Source organism: Bufo gargarizans, chromosome 5, assembly GCF_014858855.1.
Source record: "Bufo gargarizans isolate SCDJY-AF-19 chromosome 5, ASM1485885v1, whole genome shotgun sequence".
In the NCBI taxonomy this organism is placed as follows: domain Eukaryota; kingdom Metazoa; phylum Chordata; class Amphibia; order Anura; family Bufonidae; genus Bufo; species Bufo gargarizans.
This window is the reverse complement of record NC_058084.1, coordinates 31,414,734-31,436,381: the sequence shown is the minus strand read 5'-3', so window position 1 is coordinate 31,436,381 and position 21,648 is coordinate 31,414,734. Positions and strand designations below refer to the sequence as shown.

Here is a 21,648-nt window from a genome sequence, read left to right as displayed (position 1 = left end):
TGCCGTGTCCTCAAGATAGGTCATTATTATCAGATTGGTGGGGGTTCAACCAGCAGCTGGCACTCCCACCGATCAGCTGTTTCAGGCTATGCCAGAAGCTGTACCATCCTCAGAGCTGAAGGCAGACCTACCAGGATATTCAGCACGCCGGCGCCAGAAACTACACAATGTACAGAGCCTTCTGCTTTCGCTCCGTCAGTGTGATGTTGTTGACCTATCCTGAGGATAGGTCCTCAATATCTGTAGCCTATCGAACCCCTTTATGTCCCTTTTAAAGGGGTTGTCCTCAATGGTCTTTCTGCCCTAGCGATGACGTCACTCCTGTAGCGATGACATGTGACGTGACCTGAGAAGCATTGGCACAGGAGCGTCGGGGAATGGTATTACTTACTTTATTACTTTATAGTATTTTTTTTAACCCTTTGTTCTTGTGTAACCCCCTGGAGATGATATTCTCTGTTCCTTAGGTTGTAATTATGGAAACCTGGTTGCCGTAATTGGCCGGTAGTTTTTTTTAATGTGATTTTTCTTTTATTAATAGGACAACCAACTACCTATACTTACCAGAAGCCCCATTATTACAGATCAGTTCTAGTTTTCGTATAGATCTACTCTGAATTTTATGTCCATTTTCATCTCAGAGTGTAATTATCTTGCGGTTTTCACGGTAATGTATGAAATGATAGGTTATTCCAGCCGTCGTTGGAGGGAGATTGAAGTCCTGTGATTACCCTGTAAATGCCCCTTCTGATATGACACATTCCAAGTGATTCAGTCCATATAGATGGAGACTTGCTTGAAGGAGAAGATTGAGAAGCACATGACGGCTGACGCGTGCCAGTGACTCTCTCTTTGTTTTTCAGTGGATCTGGTGACATACATCACAAGGTTCCAGTGGGACATGGCAAAGTACCCGATTAAACAGTCTTTGAAGAACATTTCAGAAATAATTGCTAAAGTAAGACCCGTGTTTTCAGTACTGTCATTTTCCGCCTTAATGGAAACTCTTGCCGAGGGTGAGGAAAAATGGTGTCATGGAAAAGGAGTACGTTATTTCGTTTGTGGCCATTGCTATTCCTATGTTCTATACCATGGCTAAGAGGCATCGGTTGCCGGTGGGTCAAGGGCCGCTCTGTTTCCGTGAGACAATACGTGCTATTGTAGGAAGTGTTCACATGATGCCGCAATACTGGCGATATGTCAGCCATATGTGAATGCAGCGTGACCGTCTGAAATTCTCAAGCAGAGAAAAGCTTTACTGATCGTAACACTAGTGATACATAAATCTGGAGGAAGGGTCATCCAAATCAGAATATTACTGGTGGTATTAAACCTACTGATGATGTCACAATACCTTACTTGACTGAAACCTTGTGATGTCACAGTATTTTACCTGACCAAATCTACCTGTGATGTTTCAGCAGTTTAATTGGCTGAAAACCGATTGTGATGTCACTGCAGTTTACTAGACTGAACCCCACTTATGATGTCACTGTAGCTTACCTGGCTGAAACTCACTTATGATGTCACAATAACTTACCTGACTAAATATACTTATGATGTCACACTATCTACCTATGATGTCACTGTAGCTTACCTGGCTGAAACTCACTTATGATGTCACAATAACTTACCTGACTAAATATACTTATGATGTCACAATAGCTTCACTGACTGAAACCCACTTGTGATGTCACACTTTCTACCTATGATCTCATAGTAGCTTACCTGACTGAAACCTGCTTGTGATGTCACAATAGCTTATCTGACGGAAACATGCTTGTGATGTCGGTAGCTTACCTGACTAAATCTACATATGTCACAGTAGCATACCTAACTGAAACCCACTTATGATGTCACAGTAACTTACCTTACTGTACCTACATATGGTGTCACAGAAGCTTACCAGACTGAAACCCACTTATGATGTCACAGTAGCTTACCTCACTATATCTACATATGGTGGCACAGAAGCTTACCTAACTGAAACCCACCTATGATGTCACAGAAGCTTACCTGCCTTAATCTGCCTGTGATGTCACAGTACCTACATTGATGGAAACCCACATGTGATGACACTCTAGCTTACTGGGCAAAAACCAGCATGTGAGGTTGCAGTGGCTTACTTGATTAAAACCCACGTGTGATGTCACTGGCTGAGTTCATATCTGCAGAGTGTTTTCTGTCATTCTATTTTGAGCACAAGGGATCGATCCCTATGAAAGAGGCTCCTCGGAGGGGGTTGTGCAAATGCGGCCAAAACTCTGGAGTAAGAATTGTTCATACTCCAGGTGCAGCTCATGGAAATGAGGGTAAAATACAGGATTTTGGGGCGCTGCCATTAAATGTACTTAATTTCTTTTAATACATTTATGTTCAAGGTGCTACTCATTTCGGGGATGAACTGTCTCCTAAAATGATAATGATCAACACAATGAATAAAAGGAGTCGCAAACAATAAAAATACAAAGCAAAGTTTATTACATCAGTAAATATATAAAAAAAAAAAGCATATTCAGGCGAATGAACGAATGTGTCAGGATTACTGGAAATTGTGCTGTAATCACTCAGAGGGGCGGCACGTCATCATCAGGAGGAGAAGAGAGCTCAATGAATACAAGCACTTGAACTCATGGAGCTCCTTTTGGTGATGCACTCACTGCCGCTCCGGGTGATGACCGCAATACTGACAAACCCGTTGGTTCACCTGAATTAGATTTTTACTGATATTACCAATTTTAATGTGCCCTTTGCTTTGTATTTTAGTGATTGTGACCCCCTATATTGATTGTGTCCATTTCCGGGGTCTGTGCTCAATGCCTTATTATGTGCCTGATGAAGGAGACAGATTGTCTCAGAAACACGAGCACTTTGTACTTGATTTCTTTTAATACATTTTAAGTTCATTTAATGGCAGCGCCCCGGAATCCTATATTTTACCCTCACATCCCTTAATAGCTTAAAGGGGTTCTCTAGGAATTAAAAAAATTTAAATACTTAAATATTATTTTATAATAAATATATTCACAAATACCTTGCATTAGTTAGAATGGCTTGTTTTTTCTGGGGAGCAACCATTAGGGGGAACAAAATGGCCGCCGTCCTATCAGTACACACAAAACCTGTCCTAATCACACATGAGGACAAGTTACTTTACAACACTGAAGTAAAGAGCTGCCTCATCCTCCTCTCTGCTCTATTTGTCAGTGATTATGATCCTGAATACAGGTGAATCTTTGTGGGAATGGAGATGATAAAGAGACATGAGAGGAGCGTGAGGTGTGGCTAATGAGCAGCAGCACTTGTTTACAGTCTCCATCACCACAGCAACACATTACCACAGTCTGTCCTGTCCGTCCTTTCTGTACTTCATGTCTCCTCATGAACTAAATTCCATAGAGATTCAGCTAAAGTTCTTATCATCTGTATTCAGGATCATAATCCCTGACAAGCAGAGAGGAGGATGAGGCAGCTCTTTACCTCAGTGTTGTAAAGTAACTTGTCCTGCTGTGTGATTAGGACAGGTTTTGTGTGTAGTGATAGGACGGTGGCCATTTTGTTTCCCCTAATGATTGCTCCCCAGACAAAACAAGCCATTATAAATAATGAAAGGTATTTTTGAATATATTTATAATAAAGTAATATTTAAAGAGGATCTTTCACTTGTATAAACTATGTGAACTGAGTATGCTGCCATATAGAGCAACGCCCGGGGATCTCACTTCACTTACTATTATCCCCGGGCGCCGCTCCGTTCTCCCGTTATAGGCTCCGGTATCTTTGGTCCTTAAAGAGGACCTTTCACTACTGTATAAACTAAAAACTAACTAGATCAGTGGGCAGAGCGGCGCCCAGGGGTCCCCCTGCACTTACTAGTATGCCTGGGCGCCGCTCCGTTCGCCTGGTATAGGCTCCGGTGTCTGCGCTCCCTCTGACTGATTTTTTTGTAGGAGGCGTGTCCCTTGCTGCAGCACTGGCCAATCGCAGCGCACAGCTCATAGCCTGGCTATGAGCTGTGCGCTGCGATTGGCCAGCAGTGCAGTTTTTAGTTTTAGCTATTTCATCAACATTGCGTGCAGCAGCAACCACAGCCTCCCAGACACTGTTCAGAGAGGTGTACTGTTTTCCCTCCTTGTAAATCTCACATTTGATGATGGACCACAGGTTCTCAATAGGGTTCAGATCAGGTGAACAAGGAGGCCATGTCATTAGATTTTCTTCTTTTATACCCTTTCTTGCCAGCCACGTTGTGGAGTACTTGGACACGTGTGATGGAGCATTGTCCTGCATGAAAATCATGTTTTTCTTGAAGGATGCAGACTTCTTCCTGTACCACTGCTTGAAGAAGGTGTCTTCCAGAAACTGGCAGTAGGACTGGGAGTTGAGCTTGACTCCATCCTCAACCCGAAAAGGCCCCACAAGCTTATCTTTGATGATACCAGCCCAAACCAGTACTCCACCTCCACCTTGCTGGCGTCTGAGTCGGACTGGAGCTCTCTGCCCTTTACCAATCCAGCCACGGGCCCATCCATCTGGCCCATCAAGACTCACTCTCATTTCATCAGTCCATAAAACCTTAGAAAAATCAGTCTTGAGATATTTCTTGGCCCAGTCTTGACGTTTCAGCTTGTGTGTCTTGTTCAGTGGTGGTCGTCTTTCAGCCTTTCTTACCTTGGCCATGTCTCTGAGTATTGCACACCTTGTGCTTTTGGGCACTCCAGTGATGTTGCAGCTCTGAAATATGGCCAAACTGGTGGCAAGTGGCATCTTGGCAGCTGCACGCTTGACTTTTCTCAGTTCATGGGCAGTTATTTTGCGCCTTGGTTTTTCCACACGCTTCTTGCGACCCTGTTGACTATTTTGAATGAAACGCTTGATTGTTCGATGATCACGCTTCAGAAGCTTTGCAATTTTAAGAGTGCTGCATCCCTCTGCAAGATATCTCACTATGTTTGACTTTTCTGAGCCTGTCAAGTCTTTCTTTTGACCCATTTTGCCAAAGGAAAGGAAGTTGCCTAATAATTATGCACACCTGATATAGGGTGTTGATGTCATTAGACCACACCCCTTCTCATTACAGAGATGCACATCACCTAATATGCTTAATTGGTAGTAGGCTTTCGAGCCTATACAGCTTGGAGTAAGACAACATGCATAAAGAGGATGATGTGGTCAAAATACTCATTTGCCTAATAATTCTGCACTCCCTGTATAGCGGCTGTGCTTGGTATCGGGCTCAGCCCCATTCACTTCTGTGGGGCTGAGCTGCATCTAGACAATTCAATCATCCGCAGCACTCGCCGGTAAATGATGAAAATAGTGGTGATTTATTCACTCAAGCAGCCAGTATACAGCGACGTTTCGACCTCAGTTGGTCTTTATCAGGCTTATGCGGCACCACTACTGATGCACTGAAGGCTACCTGCACACATTGCGGATTACCACTGGATACTAGCAAAGCGAATGAGATCAGACAAATGTACGTGTGGATTTTTCTGTGCGGATTTCACCCTTTGCAATGCAACATCCGCATCAAATTTGCAACCTGTTCCTACACCTCTCATACTTAGGGCTCATGCACGCGGTCGTTGCCCGGCCATGCCTGCAAACAGCGGGTGCGCAATATGCGGCCTCCGGCCTCACTTGAATGGGTCCGCAATCTAGAAGGTGCGGAACAGAGGCACGGAAGCACCACTGAGCGGCGCCGACGGATCACGGGCCCATTCAAGTTGAATGGGTCTGGATCCGTCTGGGGAATCCACACGGATGTTGCCTGTGCATTGGGGGCCGCAAATTGCACGGAAAGGCCGTGTGCATGAGCCCTAATGCAGAAAGTCCCTCGGCTATGTCATCTGGACTGATGTAAGCATCTGACCTTTTACTTTGTGCATTTACAGGGTGTTACACAGATTGATAATGACCTGAAAGCAAGAGCTTCTGCCTACAACAACCTGAAAGGAAATCTTCAAAATCTCGAAAGAAAAAACGCGTAAGATTCCACATTCTGTGGTCAAGATTTATATATATATATATGTGCCTAAAAGAACAATGGTCTTTGTTGCCCATGGCATCCAGTCACAGCACAGCTTTCATTAACCCTGGGTTCACACCTGAGCGTTCTAAAAGGAGCGCTCTGTATGCGCGATTGTACCGGCGTTTACAATCGCGCATACAGAGACAAGCAAACGCCGATTGTCGCGCGTTCCCGAAAGTCTATGTACGGGAACGCGCGACCAAATGCCCCAAAGTAGCTCAAGAACTTTTTTGAGCGTAGGGCGTTTTTCAGCGCGTTCAAACGCGCTGTAAAACACTCAAGTGTGAACCAGGGCCATAGGGAAGCATTGGTTTTCATGTGTTGAGCGTTTTACAGCGTGTTTGAACGCGCTGTAAAACGCTCAGGTGTGAACCCAGGGTAAATGTTCTCCTCTGAAAAAATAAGAGCTGTGCTGTGATTGGTTTATATGGACAACAGGGGGGTTAACTCCCAAAATACATAATTAGTTTGACGAATAGATGTGTTAGAACGGTTCACTAAGCAAATAAATGTCGCTAAAATGTAACGTTTATTCGGTATGTGTTAAAATAATTAGGGGAAAAAAAATCTCATAAAATATATATTGTCCAATCTCACTTATTTCCGGAATGGTTCACCTGGCGGGGGCAGCCAGCCAGAATACAGGCACCGCTATCCCCCCGGGGGACAACCTTATCCCCCAAGGGACAACGGTGCCTGTATTCTGTCAGTCTGCCCCCGCCAGGTGAACCATCCCGGAATAAGTGGGATTGGACAATATATATTTTATGAGTTTTTTTTCCCCTAATTATTTTAATACACACCGAATAAATGTTACATTTTAGCGACATTTATTTGCTTAGTGAACCGTTATATGGACAACAGACAGCTTTTTATTTTAGACATTTATCAGAAACCTGCCCCAGCGTCCTTAGACAACTGCCTCTCTGGTAACAAGGAGTTACCCTGTTAGCAAACGTCTGACCCTTTAAAGAGTTGTCCCATTACAGCAGCCTATCCACTATCCACAGGGTCCGGCCGCAGGGACCCCTGCCGATCATTAAAAATCCGGGCCTGTGTTCTTCCATTTGACTGCATGGCAGACACGCATGTGCGCTGCGGCTCCAATCCGCTCTGTGGGACAGCCACATACAAGCACTCCGCTGTCCCCAGCAGCCCTGTGCAGTTGAATGGAGTGGTGGCACGCAGAGGTCGCACTACATTTTTTCCGGAAGAGTCAAAATACTCCTCTTACCATTTTTGAGGAGTACCGTATATTTAGCCGAGGAGGAGTACGAAAATTGCAGTTATTCATATATATATAATACGTGATGACATAATGCTACATAACATTATGGGGTTGCTATTCATGCAGGGAAACCATTACCAGTGTCCTCTATAATGTCTTCAATGCAGAAATAGCAAATCTTGACCATTTTACATTTCTCTCTCAGAAGACTGAATCCCTGCCTTTTTTGAAGCACTTAATCTGTCACGTAGGGATCGGAGCGGTAGACTGTGCAAAACTCAATGCAATAAGAATTGAACACGGACGTCTGGTCGTTGTGGCAGGGGGCAGTGGGTGGTGTCTGGGACGAATGCTCGAGACACAGCTTTTCATGCAGCCTCTCAGAGTGCCATAGACCGCAATAGTATCCCAAGGGGACTGAAAATTACAATGTAAAAAAAAAAGTAAAAAAAAAAAAAAAAAAAAAAAACACAAAAATATTAATAATTCAAATCACCCCCTTTCAATTTTACATATATTTTTTGTTTATTTTATAACAGGTACCAAAATATTTTTCCTGTGTGGTGAATGCCTTAAAAGCAAAAGTGATCAAAAAGTCCCAAAAAAGGTACCAATATAAACTACAGTTCCCCCTGCAAAAAACAAGCCCTCACACAGCTCTGTGTAGTGTCCCTGTAATCCCACCGACCCGCAGAATAAGGACGTCATGTCATTGTTAGCGCACAATGAACACCGTGGACAAATAGGTCTCTCCAGAGAAAGAGAAGCGTCTCGTGCTGGAAGTGGCTCCCTACGAGTCAATGTCTGACGTTCTATCCAGTATTGTGACGTGTCCTCAGAAAGTAGCCAAATATCCATCTGCAGACGGCTCTTTCGGGTCCTCGTCAGTGAGTGCCTTGGAGGCAGCTGGTCTTTCCTTAAGGGTCCATTCACACGTCCGCAACTTGGATCCGGATCTGTTCCTCAATTTTGCGGAACGGATGCAGACAGCACACTATGTGCTGTCCGCATCCGCATTTCCAGATCCGCACTTCCGGTAACGCAATTCTGTTCCTGAAAAAAAATACAACATGTCCTATTCTTGTCCGCAACTGCGGACAAGGAAAGGCATTTTCTATTATAGTGTCGGCGATGTGTGTTCCGCGAAATTCAGAACGCACATTGTCAGTGTCCGTGTTTTGCGGATCCACAATTTGCGGACCGCAAAACACCTACGGACGTGTGAATGGACCCTTAAGATACCAGCTGTGAACGGAGATTTAAAGGGCATCTGTCAGCAGATCTGTACCTATGACTGTTACATGTGCACTCGGCAGCTGAAGGCATCTGTGTTGGTCCTATGTTCATATGTGCCCGCATTACTGAGAAATATGATGTTTTATTATATGCAAATGAACCTCTAGGAGCAATGGGGGCGTTGCTGTTACACCTAGAGGCTCTGCTGTCTCAGTTTTTTTTTATCACGTCTGCCTGGCCCTGTCAAAGTGGAGAGGGCGCAGCAGCTGCCAAGCTGCACATGCAACGGGTCATTCAGTTTCCTAGGTATAAATCTGCTGACAGATGCCCTTTAAGCCGTCTGCGGACGGATATTTGGCTATTTTAGGTATTTACCCTTGCCATACCTCAAGGCTTGTTAGAAAGTCAGACTTTGACTCAGAGAGAGCCCCTTCTAAAGGGGGTGCTAGCGAGCTGCGTCTCTTTCCATGGCTGCTGGAGGGAGGTTACCGTGACCCGGTTATTTCCATAAAGCCCCACGCTGCGGGCTCGGATATGTTACCCGCAGCCATATAGCAGTTCCTGTGTGATTAATGTAGGATCAGTTCCCTCTTTGCTCCTATCACGTGAGTTTCTAGCTCTGTTGGAAAACTGAGTCATCTGGCCACAGGTTAACTGTATGAATCCTTAAAGGGGTTAGAGAATAACAAGCCGACTGCTGGGACCCCCACTGATCACGAGAAGGGGGTCCTTTATCACTGTATTCGGCCATCTCTAGCGCTTCCATACAGAATAAATGGAGCCGCAGTGCACATACATGGCCTGCCAGTGACAGAAGGCCGAGACAGTTTATCAGCGTCTCTGCTTCCCCCTCAATGGGCACTGTGTATACCAGGCATCCTCAAACTGCGGCCCTCCAGCTGTTGTAAAACGACAACTCCCACAATGCCCTGCTGTAGGCTGATACCTGTAGGCTGTTTGGGCATGCTGGGAGTTGTAGTTTTGCAACAGCTGGAGGGCCGCAGTTTGAGGATGCCTGGTGTATACAGACCTGGAAGCAGCCATGACGCTTCCTGCACATATGATCGCTGGGTCACTGAAAGAACTGCTGGGTCTTCACAGATGAGCTCTGCGGGGTGTCTCCGGAGGCCGTATTGCTAAAATGTCAGCCCCAGTTATCGGAAAAATTTAAAAAATTATTTTATTTGTGCTTTTGAAAAACACAAAAATGCGACAGACTGTTTTCCCTTTGTTTTTACGTATAAAAAGCAAAAATAAAAATACTAAAATAAATACTAAATAAATAAATATTTAAAATAAAGCCCCATGCGCCTGGTCATGATGGGGATAAATGGCCTGGTCTTGGTCTCGAGGCCTTACTTCACTCCGGTGCTCAGCGCATTAGGCTTATATTACGCTGGCCGATGGCTGGCCAGATCATTGCTAACCAGAGTGCGTAGGAAAGCTCGTAAGAGAGGATATGGCGGTGTAATACTGTCGCCGATTACCCGGGCAATCAAGATTTCTGCAGGTTTAAAAATCGTTGTTTGCCGATGGCAGATGGTCCTGTGTAATCGCGATCTGCTGCTGGCAAACAGTGATTCAGTATGGGGACGAGCGATGGCATTATCAATCGCTGCTCCCCATACTGACGAGGAGATTGCCGCATGTAAGGCTACTTTCACACTAGCGTTTCTATTTTCCGGTATTAAGATCCGTCATAGGGTTTCAATACCGCAAAAAAACGCTTCCGTTTTGTCCCCATTTATTGTCAATAGGGACAAAACGTAACTGAACAGAACGGAGTGCTCCAAAATGCATCCTGTTCCGTTTGGTTGCGTTCTCATACCGCTTGGTTGCGTTCTCAGCATTCTGAGGTTTTCTTTCCGTGAGCAAGACGGATCTGTCCCCATTGACTTGCATTGTGGGTCATGACGGATCCATCTTGCTCCGCATCACACGGAACTCTGACACAATAGTAAACGGATCCCTCCCCCATTGACTTTCAGTGGTGTTCATGACGGATCCGTCTTGGCTATGTTAAAGATAATACAGAACGGATGCAGACGGTTGTATTATCAGTAACAGAAGTGTTTTTGCTGAGCCCTGCCTGGATCCAGCAAAACCGCTACTGAGAAAGTAGCCTAATAGCAGCGATCTCCTTCCCCGATGAGCAGGCGACGATCTCCTGCCTGATCTGCTAGTGTAATACCAGCCCTGGTTATCAGAGCTTTGTGACCAGGACAGAGTTGTAACCCCTTCAAATGCCTGATAAAGGTTCCTATTGAATGACAGCAAGCAGAGATCTTGGAAACCATGAGGAAAGTATACTGGCAAATCGTGTAACCTTTTGTTATATTGCAGACACTCAATAGAAAAACGAAATTTCATTAAAAAATCATTTTGTTAATTAGTAATTCTAGACCTGGTCCTTTTGACCCGGTCGCCATGTATCTGTAATTGCGGGGTTTGCTCTGTAATACGGTTATACTTGGTTTTTATACGGTTGTTTTCATCCCTGCAGAGGAAGCTTAATAACCAGAAGCCTAGCGGAAATTGTGAAGAAAGACGACTTTGTCCTGGACTCTGAATACTTGATCACTCTATTAGTTGTCGTTCCAAAGTAAGTAGTATTTTCTGTTCATACTCACTGGTGAGGAGAAGGCCACCATCATCATCATCAGACCCCACATCATCTACTTTTAGGGTCTTTCTTTGCTTAGCACGGTGGTGGCAGATGTCACACAGATACAAGAATTGTTCTGGAGGTTGATCTAGAATCAGGACAAATCGGTGGTTGGGTCTGTAGAGAGCAATGTTAGGTATCACATTCCATATAGGGGCCTTCATAGGAACGCTCGTTCCCGTATAATTGAGCAGCCATCATTGTGTATTTTTATATATTTTTGCAGGACAGTATTGTGTATTTTTGTATTTAATAGCATAGTGCTGCTGAATAAAAAAACAGTCACAAATTCTAAGATAAAAAAAAACCTTAAAGGGGTTATCCTACCCCCCCAAATGCCCAGGCCCCTCACATGGCCGCCGCCGGGGGCAGCCAATAGCAGGCTGTGATGGGCGGCCGTGTGGGCATCAGAAGCGATGCGGGTGCCGGGGAGCGATGCAAGTACAACCTGTGTAAGGGGACTGGGCATTTGGCGGGGCATATTTGGGGTTGGATAACTCCTTTAAATATTGAGTTTGAGAAACAAAATACCATATTCTGATGGACGTGCTGTCGAAATCATTTTATTAGTGATCGTCGCAACGGGAGAGTCCATTTTCCCACATGAGATTAGGCGTGCCAGCTGCCACTCCATTCAGTGTCTGACTCTAGAAGAAAATAGTTGAGCACTGTGTTTGGTGACCCATAGGGGCCCCGCAGTCAGACGCCCACCGGTCGAGAATTTGTCTACTATTTAGTGAGTAGGTGAAAAATACTTAAGACCAGAAAACCAGTTTAACATCATTGAGGTCACAGCAGCTCCTGCCCACATGGCTCCAATATGAATGGAATCCATGACGCCAGGAAAACCAGAACTGTATGTCCGGGCATTTCAGTTGGTACAGCGGAGTCTGTCAGTTGTTTGGAGTATATATATATTTATACTACAGTATCTAATTGTTGATTGGTTGCAGAGATTTTGTTGCACTGATCAATGTGTTATCAATGTTGTCTTTCAGAATTAATTATAATGACTGGGTTAAGCAATATGAAACTCTGGCAGAGATGGTGGTCCCCCGCTCCAGCAGGTAAGTGACAAGCCAAGTTCAGGTATAAATGTAATGTAATATACAGGTGCCAAACCCACCCCAGTCTTAATTTGTATGGGGGCCACTGAGTCCTCCCCCGACAGCAAATGTTGGAGGAAAATGGGATTCGGCATACCGGCCCGCACAGTGTCGGTGCACCTAGACACTGTCATGAACTTCAGAAAAATTTTATGCCGTCTGGCACATTTTTGGCACAGTTTGTCGCATCTAGCTCTTGATAAATCCAGAATGGAGTGTGGCTTTTCAGAAAAGGGGGGTGGTCCAAGATGCAATATTTTCGCCCAAATTACTCCATATTTTTGGCAAAAAATGTTGTTTCAAAGTAAGCCAACGAATAGTTGGTATAGAGCTAGATAAAAGCATCTACCCCTGCACCAGATGTATCCTCCAGCCCGAGCTCCTGTGATAAATCTGGTGCTTACACCATCTACAGGATTACTAAATCTGCCCCAATGTATTTGCCGTGCCCGATCCTTTGTTCTCATGAGAAATACACCAGAAGGCCTAATCTCCCCTCCCCTAAAATAAACCCGCACACTGTGTGTGTCAGGAGAATTAAAGGGCTTATCTGACCCCTGAAATGCTCCCACATATGCCCGGGCCCCTCACACACACCATGTACTTACCTCGCTCCCCGACACCCTCGTTGCTCCTGGTTCCTGCACGGCTGCCGCTACATCTCCCAGTGCACGGATGAAAACATCCAGTGTGTGGGGGGCCCGGGCAGTAGGGGAGGCATTTCAGGGGTCAAATAACCCATTTAGCCAATAGTTATTTGATTTTTATGGCTACCTTGTGGGGCTCAAGGTGACCACACACCTTACATAGCTGTGGGCCAAACACCCGTTCCTCCTGGCCCCCTCGCTATACACATGCAGGCTCGACTTGGCAGAGCGTGGCTATGCTCTTAATAGGCAGAGGGGAGTAGGCCACTGTCAGACACCTAAGGCAGCACCTTATTTCTTCTGAGAACTAAGGACTGGGCAATTGAAATCCAACACACATTGTCCTTCTTACCCCCAACATCTGCCATCAGTGGGGACCACCATACACATTTATCCCTAAATTTGAGGAGTTCTGCAGACTTTTGGGTATGGCCAGCTTTAGTTATTCATTTTAAGTGCCGCAATAGTCTTTTTAAGTTAGTCATACATAATAGATGTCGGCTGGACCTGCTGATTTTATTTTATTTTTTTATTATTATTTTTATTATAATTTTCAAATTTTAAAAACAAAACAGTAGACATAAGATGACTTTCAGTATAATATAGCAGAAGAGGAAATTATCATTAGAGAGGGCGCCGAAAATCCATAAAACAATCCTGTACAATCAAAGTAAAAACCCAGTAAATGATCGAGTATTGAGCTTGGGCTCGCCATATCAAAAGAGTTGAGATGTGTCTAGGCGGAAATGATTTAGCTAACGGCCTTTCAGACTAAATCTTTCAGGATTTCGAGTAGGAAAAACAAATGTTCCTCATTGTATCAGCTGATATTGAGGGTATATGAAGGGGAGGGCCCCCTCTGGTTCGATTTATGCTTAAATGACTTAACGGTCATCCAACCAACTTATATGTTTGGGGCCTCCCAACTCTCCCATGATGCCAGATGTTGGGTGGGGATAAGGAATGGAAAAAGTACCTTCCCCAAAGCCTTATAATGATGCGCTCAGAGGCTACTTTTGGGCAGTGAACTTCTTGATGAGAGAGTGTTGATTGCTAGACATGCTTCTATGAAGCACTCAGAGATGTTTTGGACAGACTTTGAGAGGGGGCTGCATCATTAGATTGAGAGAAGCAGGATTGTCATTTTGATTTGGCCGGTGGACTGACCTAGCTGTTAGGAGCAGTGATTACGTGAAGGTGCGAACACATGGTGAACAGACTCTGGGCAGCCCAGACAGGCCATCAGTAAGGAGGATTGTTTGATCCACTGACAAGCATGAGAAGCTCCCACAGTTTTGTTGTCCACCATTCAGACACATGTGACACCTTCCTTACACAACCCTGTCTCTGGCCGGACCATTTCCAGGCAATTAGCAGAAGGAAATTTTGGCTCACGGCGCGGATTACATGTCCTGCCATTGACGATCAGCCACCGTTTTGATGGGAATGAGACACCTGAACTGCTACGGACTGGAACCATATCATATTTAGCTATGAAAACAAACAGGTTCTGTTTGAGATCCCAGGTTCCAGTATGGAGGCCTCATTGTGAGAGCTTCAATCCAACCTTTGTTTTGGAGCTACACAGTGCCCCAACTGCTGGTGGGATGATCTGGGGCCCATCCCATATGACAGTAAAAGTCGAGGGCCACAGCAGCGTATCCAACCAAATCTTCTTTGTTGTACAAAACTCCAAAGCACAGTGTACAAAGGTAGCAACGTTTCGGCTAAGTATAGCCTTTGTCAAGCATATATTACAGGTGTACATGCTCACATATAAATGCTAAAAATTAGACACTCCCACACTGATAGTGGCCCAATGGGCAAATAGGTCGGCGAACACACATCAAATGCAACAAATCGCAGTGAACTCTCGCGGCTGAATGACGTGCGCGGACATGCGCAGTCGTGGCTGAATGACGTGCACGGACATGCGCAGTCATCACTATGGGACGCTGTGGGTCACACTTATTGCCACTGTGGATCATTTGATACAGGTGAGGTAGTTGGGCGTATGTTCACCTATTAGAAACTGCTGCGAGAGTTCACTGCGATTTGTTGCATTTGATGTGTGTTCGCCGACCTATTTGCCCATTGGGCCACTATCAATGTGGAAGTGTCTAATTTTTAGCATTTATATGTGAGCATGTACACCTGTAATATATGCTTGACAAAGGCTATACTTAGCCGAAACGTTGCTACCTTTGTACACTGTGCTTTGGAGTTTTGTACAATAAAGAAGATTTGGTTGGATATGCTGCTGTGGCCCTCGACTACCTTTGGACCGCCCTGGATCTGGGGTCTCCTGCCCAGCTGCTGCATTATACCACCTCAGCTCTGCACAAGCCGAATGAAGTGCTGCTCCTAACTCCTTTTTTCTCCATCCCATATGACAGTCAGTCACCCCTAGTAATGATACGAGGGACACTGACAGATGAGCTATATGTACAGGACATCCTGCGGCTACATGTGTTCCTCTCATGGCAGGACTTCCAACTTGCATTTTTCATCAGAATATCATTCACCCACACAGCAAGGGTTTTCCAGGAATGTCTTCTCCAGATTACAACAGTTCCTTGGCTGCCTGGTCACACGATTTATTGTTAATCGAGCATTTAAGGGACCAGCTGGAACGTCAGCTTCAGCAACCTTCTGGTGCGTAGGATCTACAGGTCCAGCTTTAACATCTGTGGGTAAATGTGCCGCAGTATACCATACAGAACCTGTATTCCTCCATACCAAACTGTACTTCATCTATCTTGCAACCATGCTTGAGGAGCCCAACAGGGTCCAAGAGCCTCCCTTGAATTGTACGTTTTTCCTCAATAAACCCTTTCGCTCTAAAATTGTAATCCCTTACATATATCGTCATTACATTCACACATATTATTATTTATTATTAAAGTGCCATTCATTCCATAGCGATGTCTGGACCAGAGAGGTAGATTTGTGTGTCGTCAGCATAAGAGTGATACTGAAAGCCATGGGACTCTATCAGATGTCCCAGGCCAAAAGTGTAAATAGAGAAGAGCAGGGGTCGTAGGACAGAGCCTTGCGGAACACCAACAGAGAGGGAATGAGACGAGGAGGTGGTGTAAGAGTGGGAGACGCTAAACGTTTGGTGTGTGAGGTATGATGTGATCCAGGAGAGGGCCAGGTCAGTGATGCCAAGAGATGAAAGAGTTTGCAACAGAAGGGAGTGGTCAATAGTGTCAAAGGCAGAGGACAGGTCAAGGAGAAGGAGGACAGGGTAATGTTTTTTGGTTTTGGCTCCTAGTAAGTCATTGGTGACTTTGGTAAGGGCAGTCTCGGTCGAGTGGTGGGGTCGGAAGCCAGATTGTAGGCGGTCAAAGAGGGAGCAGGAGGAGAGGTGGGAGGAAAGTTCGGAATGGACATGTTGTTCAAGTAGCTTTGAGGCATACGGAAGAAGTGATAAGGGGCGATAACTGGACAAAGATGGGTCAAGTGAAGGCTTTTTGAGGATGGATGTAATGGTAGCATGTTTAAAAGCAGAGGGGAAGACACCAGAGGTTAGTGATAGGTTGAAGAGATGAGTTAGGGCTGGGATAAACACTGGTGAGGTTAGGGATGAGGTGGGATGGAATTGGGTCAAGTGCACAGGTGGTGAGATGAGATCTGGAGAGTACAGTGGAGAGTTTTTCTTCTGTAATGGTGGAGAAGCGGGTTTTGGGAGAAGAGGACCGAGCAGTTGTGTAGAGGGTCTGTGGGGACTGTGTACAGAAGCTTTCTCTAATGTTGACTATCTTTTGTATGAAGTATGTGGCAAATTCCTCAGCTGAGATGAGAGGAGACGGTTTAGAAAGTTTCATTCAATTCCAACAACTTCTTCTTGGTGCTGGATTTTTTTTCGTCTCTGAGTTTGTATGCCCTAAATGTCTCGTTGGGAATAATCATTCCGGCTGACAAACGAGGCCTTGGAATTTCTGGATGCAGACAATGATTGTCTAGTCCCACAAAATATCTGTCTGTGTAGGTTTAGATTGGAGGATTCTCCTGTGTTCGGTCTGTCAGTAATATTCTTTCAGTAGGGTTAGGCTACTTTCACATATGGTCAGTAGGGTTAGGTTACTCTCACATATTCGTTTTTGTCTGATCCGGCAGGGATCAGCAAAAACTCTTCGGTTTTTATAATACAACTGGCTGCATCTGGCTGAACAGATCTGGTTGTATTATCTTTAAAATAGCCATGACGGATCCGTCTCTAAAACCGTTGTAAGTCAATGGGTGCCAGATCCGCTTTCTCTTGTGTCTGAGATCCTTTTGCGCCGCATCCCACGTTTGACAGAAAAACGTTGTTCCTGGCAGTTTTCTGTCCCATATGGGACCATCACCAAATGGAACGGAATTCATTCTGGTGCATTCCGTTCCCTTCAGTTCAGTTTTGTCCCCATTGACAATGAATGGGAACAAAACGGTAGAATTTTTCTCCAGTATTGAGACCCTGTGCCGGTGTTCTGTCATTCTGGTGGAACTTACCGAGATGTGATTCTCCTCTAGCTGATCTCACACCCCCTGGAAATCCACATTTGCACCCGCAGGATAGTGATTGGAGGATTTGCAGGGGTGTGTGACTGTGTGTGAGGCTGCTGATTGGTGGATTTCCGGAGGTGTGAGATCAGCTAGAGGAGAATCACATCTCGGTAAGGTCCACCAGAATGACAGAACACCGGATCTCAGTACCGGAAAAGAAAAACGCAGATGTGAAAGTAGTCTTATTAGATATTTACTTCCCTACAGGGGTAACGTGTGCCACTCATGGACACGGCTCTGCCAGACTCTTTCTAATGATTTTCTCTTCTTCAGTGTGTTATCAGAAGACCAGGACAGCTACCTGTGTAATGTCACCCTCTTCAGAAAAGCAGTGGACGACTTCCGGCACAAAGCCAGAGAAAATAAGTGAGTTGTGTCTTCAATCCCTGGAGAGACTGCTCCGCATCAGATGTTCCGTACCTAATATTTCCCTAATTACAGGTTTGTGGTCCGTGATTTCCAGTACAACGAAGAGGAGATGAAAGCCGATAAAGAAGAGATGAACAGACTGTCTACTGATAAGAAAAAACAGTTCGTAAGTACAGCATTATATGTTTAGGGGCCCACAGAGACAGGCTAGGGTCTCAAAGCAAAACTCTGAATGGACCCCACTGATGAGCTTTGTCAAGTGCACTCCTTTCCACCATCTCATTGAGCTCTGCAATGATGCATTTTTACATAATATATATTTACTGGTGATAAATGTTTTTTCTGTCTTGATAAATGATGTCATTTTGGCTACCTGTAGCCACCACTAGAGGGAGCTCATTATGTACTTATACAGCTATTATTGATATCAATGGAAGCTTTAAGAACCTTTATACAGTGAGCTCCAGGTAGCAGTTTAGTGCTGGTATGGTATGCTACAAATGACAGGAAATCTGCATTAGGTGGTGACAAGTAGGGATGAGGGAATCGGTTTTGGACGAAACATCTGATGTCGATTCGCATAAAACTTTGTTTCAATACTGTACGGAGCAGGAGCTTAGGAGTATTAGAATGTATTGGCTCTGATGAGCCGAAGTTATTGCTTCGTGAAGTCTCACGACACTTCAGGTAGTAACTTCATGAATTAATTTGTACTTTAAAAAACCATTTCCCGAACTCTGGTTCGGTTACAAGGTACCGCATCCGGAGTGGATTCGCTCATCCCTAGTGACAAATGATTCTGTATGCATCTGCTAACTCTAAAAGAAGATATTAAAGAGGCTCTGTCAACATGATCAACCCTATTAAACCAAGCATATTGCCTGGTAGGGCTCATTATGCTGATTTAAAAGATGCCTTTCTTTTGTCTGTATGCCAAAGAGATGCAGAGAGATCTGTGTTTTTAATCATATGCAAATGAGCAAGTTGGTGCACCAGGAGGCGAGGCTGAATCCTTTGAGCACTGCTGTGTAACACCCCCTGTGCTTTAGGCGTTTTCCTATAGTGTGTGAGCACGACCATAGCTGCTGGATTGCAAGGTGGTCATAACCCCTGGATATGAGTAGTGTATAATGTGATGGAAAAAATGTAAGGGTTAAAATCAAGAAGCGAGGGCTTCTGGTAGTGATCTGGGGTGAACTTACATAGTTAATACGGTTGAAAAAATACATAAGTCCATCAAGTTCAACCAAGAGATAGGTGGGGACGCGAATCCCAGAAGGAGGTGAGACTCAGATTTCTACACGTTTTCATCAGCATTAATGTTGTTTACTTTTAAGAATTCATCTAAACCCTTTTTAAAACTGTCCACTGTTCCTGCTGTGACCACGTCCTGAGGAAGTCTATTCCAGAGAGTCACAATTCTTACAGTAAAGAAGCTTTGACGCTTCTGGAGACTGAACTGTTTCTTCTCCAGTCGGAGGCAGCGCCACCTTGTCATTTGAGCACATTTTACATGGAACAGTTTTTCACCGTATTTTGTGTATGGCCCATTTATATATTTGTATAGGTTAATCATGTCCCCCCTTAGACGTCTCTTCTCAAGACTAAATAAATTTGATTCTTTTAATCTTTTTTTTTTATAATTAAGACCCTCCATGCACCTTATCAGTTTAGTCGCTCTCCTCTGTACTTTTTCCAGCTGTAGTGCATCCTTTTTATGGACTGGTGCCCAGAACTGAACTGCATATTCCAGATGAGGCCGCACCAGCTCTTTGTAAAGTGGTAGTATTACATCCCTGCCCCGCGAGTCCATGCCTCATTTAATGCATGACGATATCCTGGTGGCCTTAGAAGCAGCTGATTGACATTGTATACTATAATTTAATCTACCATCCACAAGGACACCCAAATCCTTCTCTATAAGTGACTCTCCCAGTGCTACATCACCTAGGACATATGAAGCACAGAGATTATTACTACCAAGATGCATAACTTTACATTTGTCCACATTGAACCACATTTGCCAAGTTGATGCCCAATCACTCAGAGTGTTCAGTCAGCTTGTAGTATATAGACATCTTCTATAGACTGTACAGTTCTACATAGCTTAGTGTCATCTGAAAAAATAGAAATGGTGCTATTAATCCCATCCTCGATATCATTAATAAATAAATTAAATAACAGAGGACCCAGCACTGAACCTTGGGGTACACCACTTATAACCCGGGACCATTCTGAATAGGAATCAACTTGGCAAGGTAAACTGATATTCGGCTTCGCTGATGACCCCTTCCTTCAGGCCTTTATCCTTGTACTAGGCTTCTGGGCTCATTACTTGTATATTACAGTTGAGGCCAACAGGTGGCAGCACTGAACTGTAATATAGTGATTTCTATATAGAATAAGCAAATCCCATTATTTTATACAAATTGCAATCTGATGATTGCAAGTTGGGGTCCTAACAGAAAGTTAAAAACAAAAGTAAAAAATCGTTTTTGGGAAAATATAAATTGATATCACCCCGGTTTCCCCAAAATGAAAATAAACAATAAAAAAAAATAACACCATGGGCATTGCCACTTGTGAAAATGCCTCTGCCATTAAAATATAAAAAAAACATATCCCATACAGTGAATGGCGTAACAAAAGTGATTAAAAAGAGTCAAACTACAGATTGTCCTGAAGAAAATGAGCTTATCTCTGTAGACCTAACTATAAAAAAAAGTTATGGAGGTCAGAATATGGAGAAAACAAGATATTTTTTTTCCAGTATTAATAAATAGGCAAGAAAAACTATACATAGGTGATATTGCCATAAACGTTCTGTCCCGTAGAGTGAAGAGCACAAGTCAATTTTACCGCATAGTGAACGGCATAAAAAAAACCCCCATAAACCTGTTGCGCAATTGCATATTTTCTATTTAGCATTTTTTTCCTGCTTCCCACTAAGTTGTATGTAATATTAAATGGTGGCATTAGAAAGTACAACTTGTCCTGCAAAAAACAATCCCTCATACGGCTATGTGAATGGAAAAATAAAAAAGTTATGGCTCCGAGAAGGCAGGGAGTGAAAAACAAAAATGAAAATTGCTGCATCAGGAAGGGGTTAATATCTGATCACAAGACTTTGTACTCTCGTGATGATGATACAATAGACCCGCGATCAGATGACTGGCTGTGTCAGATGCAGTCAGTTTGAGTCAGTGGAGCTGCGGTCGGCCCCGGAGATGCGTGAAGAGCCCTTAACATATGAACATCACAGACGGACGATATTCCATACAAGAGTCTGAAGTCTTCATAGCCCTCGTATATATAGTAGCTACTACAAACAAAAATGGGAGCAGTTCCCTACAGTAACTTTTACTTTCCAGAGCGTGTTAGGCTACTTTCACACTTGCGGCAGAGAGATCCCGCAAGCAATTCCATCGCCAAAACTGCCTGCCGGATCCGACAAAACGTATGCCAGCTGATGGCATTTGTAAGACTGATCAGGATCCTGATCTGTCTGAAAAATGCCTGATCCATCTTACAGATGTATTGAAATGCTGGATCCGTCTTTCCGGTGTCATCCGGAAAAACGGATCCGGCATTTATTTTTTTTACCTTTTTTTCGGTCTGCCATGCGCAGACCGGAAGGACGGATTCGGCTTTCCGGTATTATGAATGCTGGATCCGGCACTAATACAATCCTATGGAAAAAAATGCCGGATCCGGCATTCAGGCAAGTGTTCAGTTTTTTTGGCCGGAGATAAAACCGTAGCATGCTGCGGTATTATCTCCGTCCTGAACAGTCAAAAAGACTGAACTGAAGA

The 21,648-nt window shown here is 44.3% G+C and overlaps 1 protein-coding gene across 2 annotated transcripts in view; it reads left to right on the top strand.

Annotated features, from left to right (window-relative positions):
• The window catches only part of ATP6V1C1 (ATPase H+ transporting V1 subunit C1), a 55,777-nt gene that overhangs the window by 18,615 nt on the left and 15,514 nt on the right, over positions 1-21,648 (top strand). For both annotated transcript variants that reach the window (XM_044293949.1, XM_044293950.1), the window contains 6 exons: positions 864-958; positions 5,898-5,989; positions 11,002-11,100; positions 12,162-12,230; positions 17,741-17,833; positions 17,909-18,002. In XM_044293949.1, coding sequence (XP_044149884.1) covers positions 864-958; positions 5,898-5,989; positions 11,002-11,100; positions 12,162-12,230; positions 17,741-17,833; positions 17,909-18,002 — 542 coding nt within the window. The remainder of the gene's footprint in view (positions 1-863; positions 959-5,897; positions 5,990-11,001; positions 11,101-12,161; positions 12,231-17,740; positions 17,834-17,908; positions 18,003-21,648) is intronic.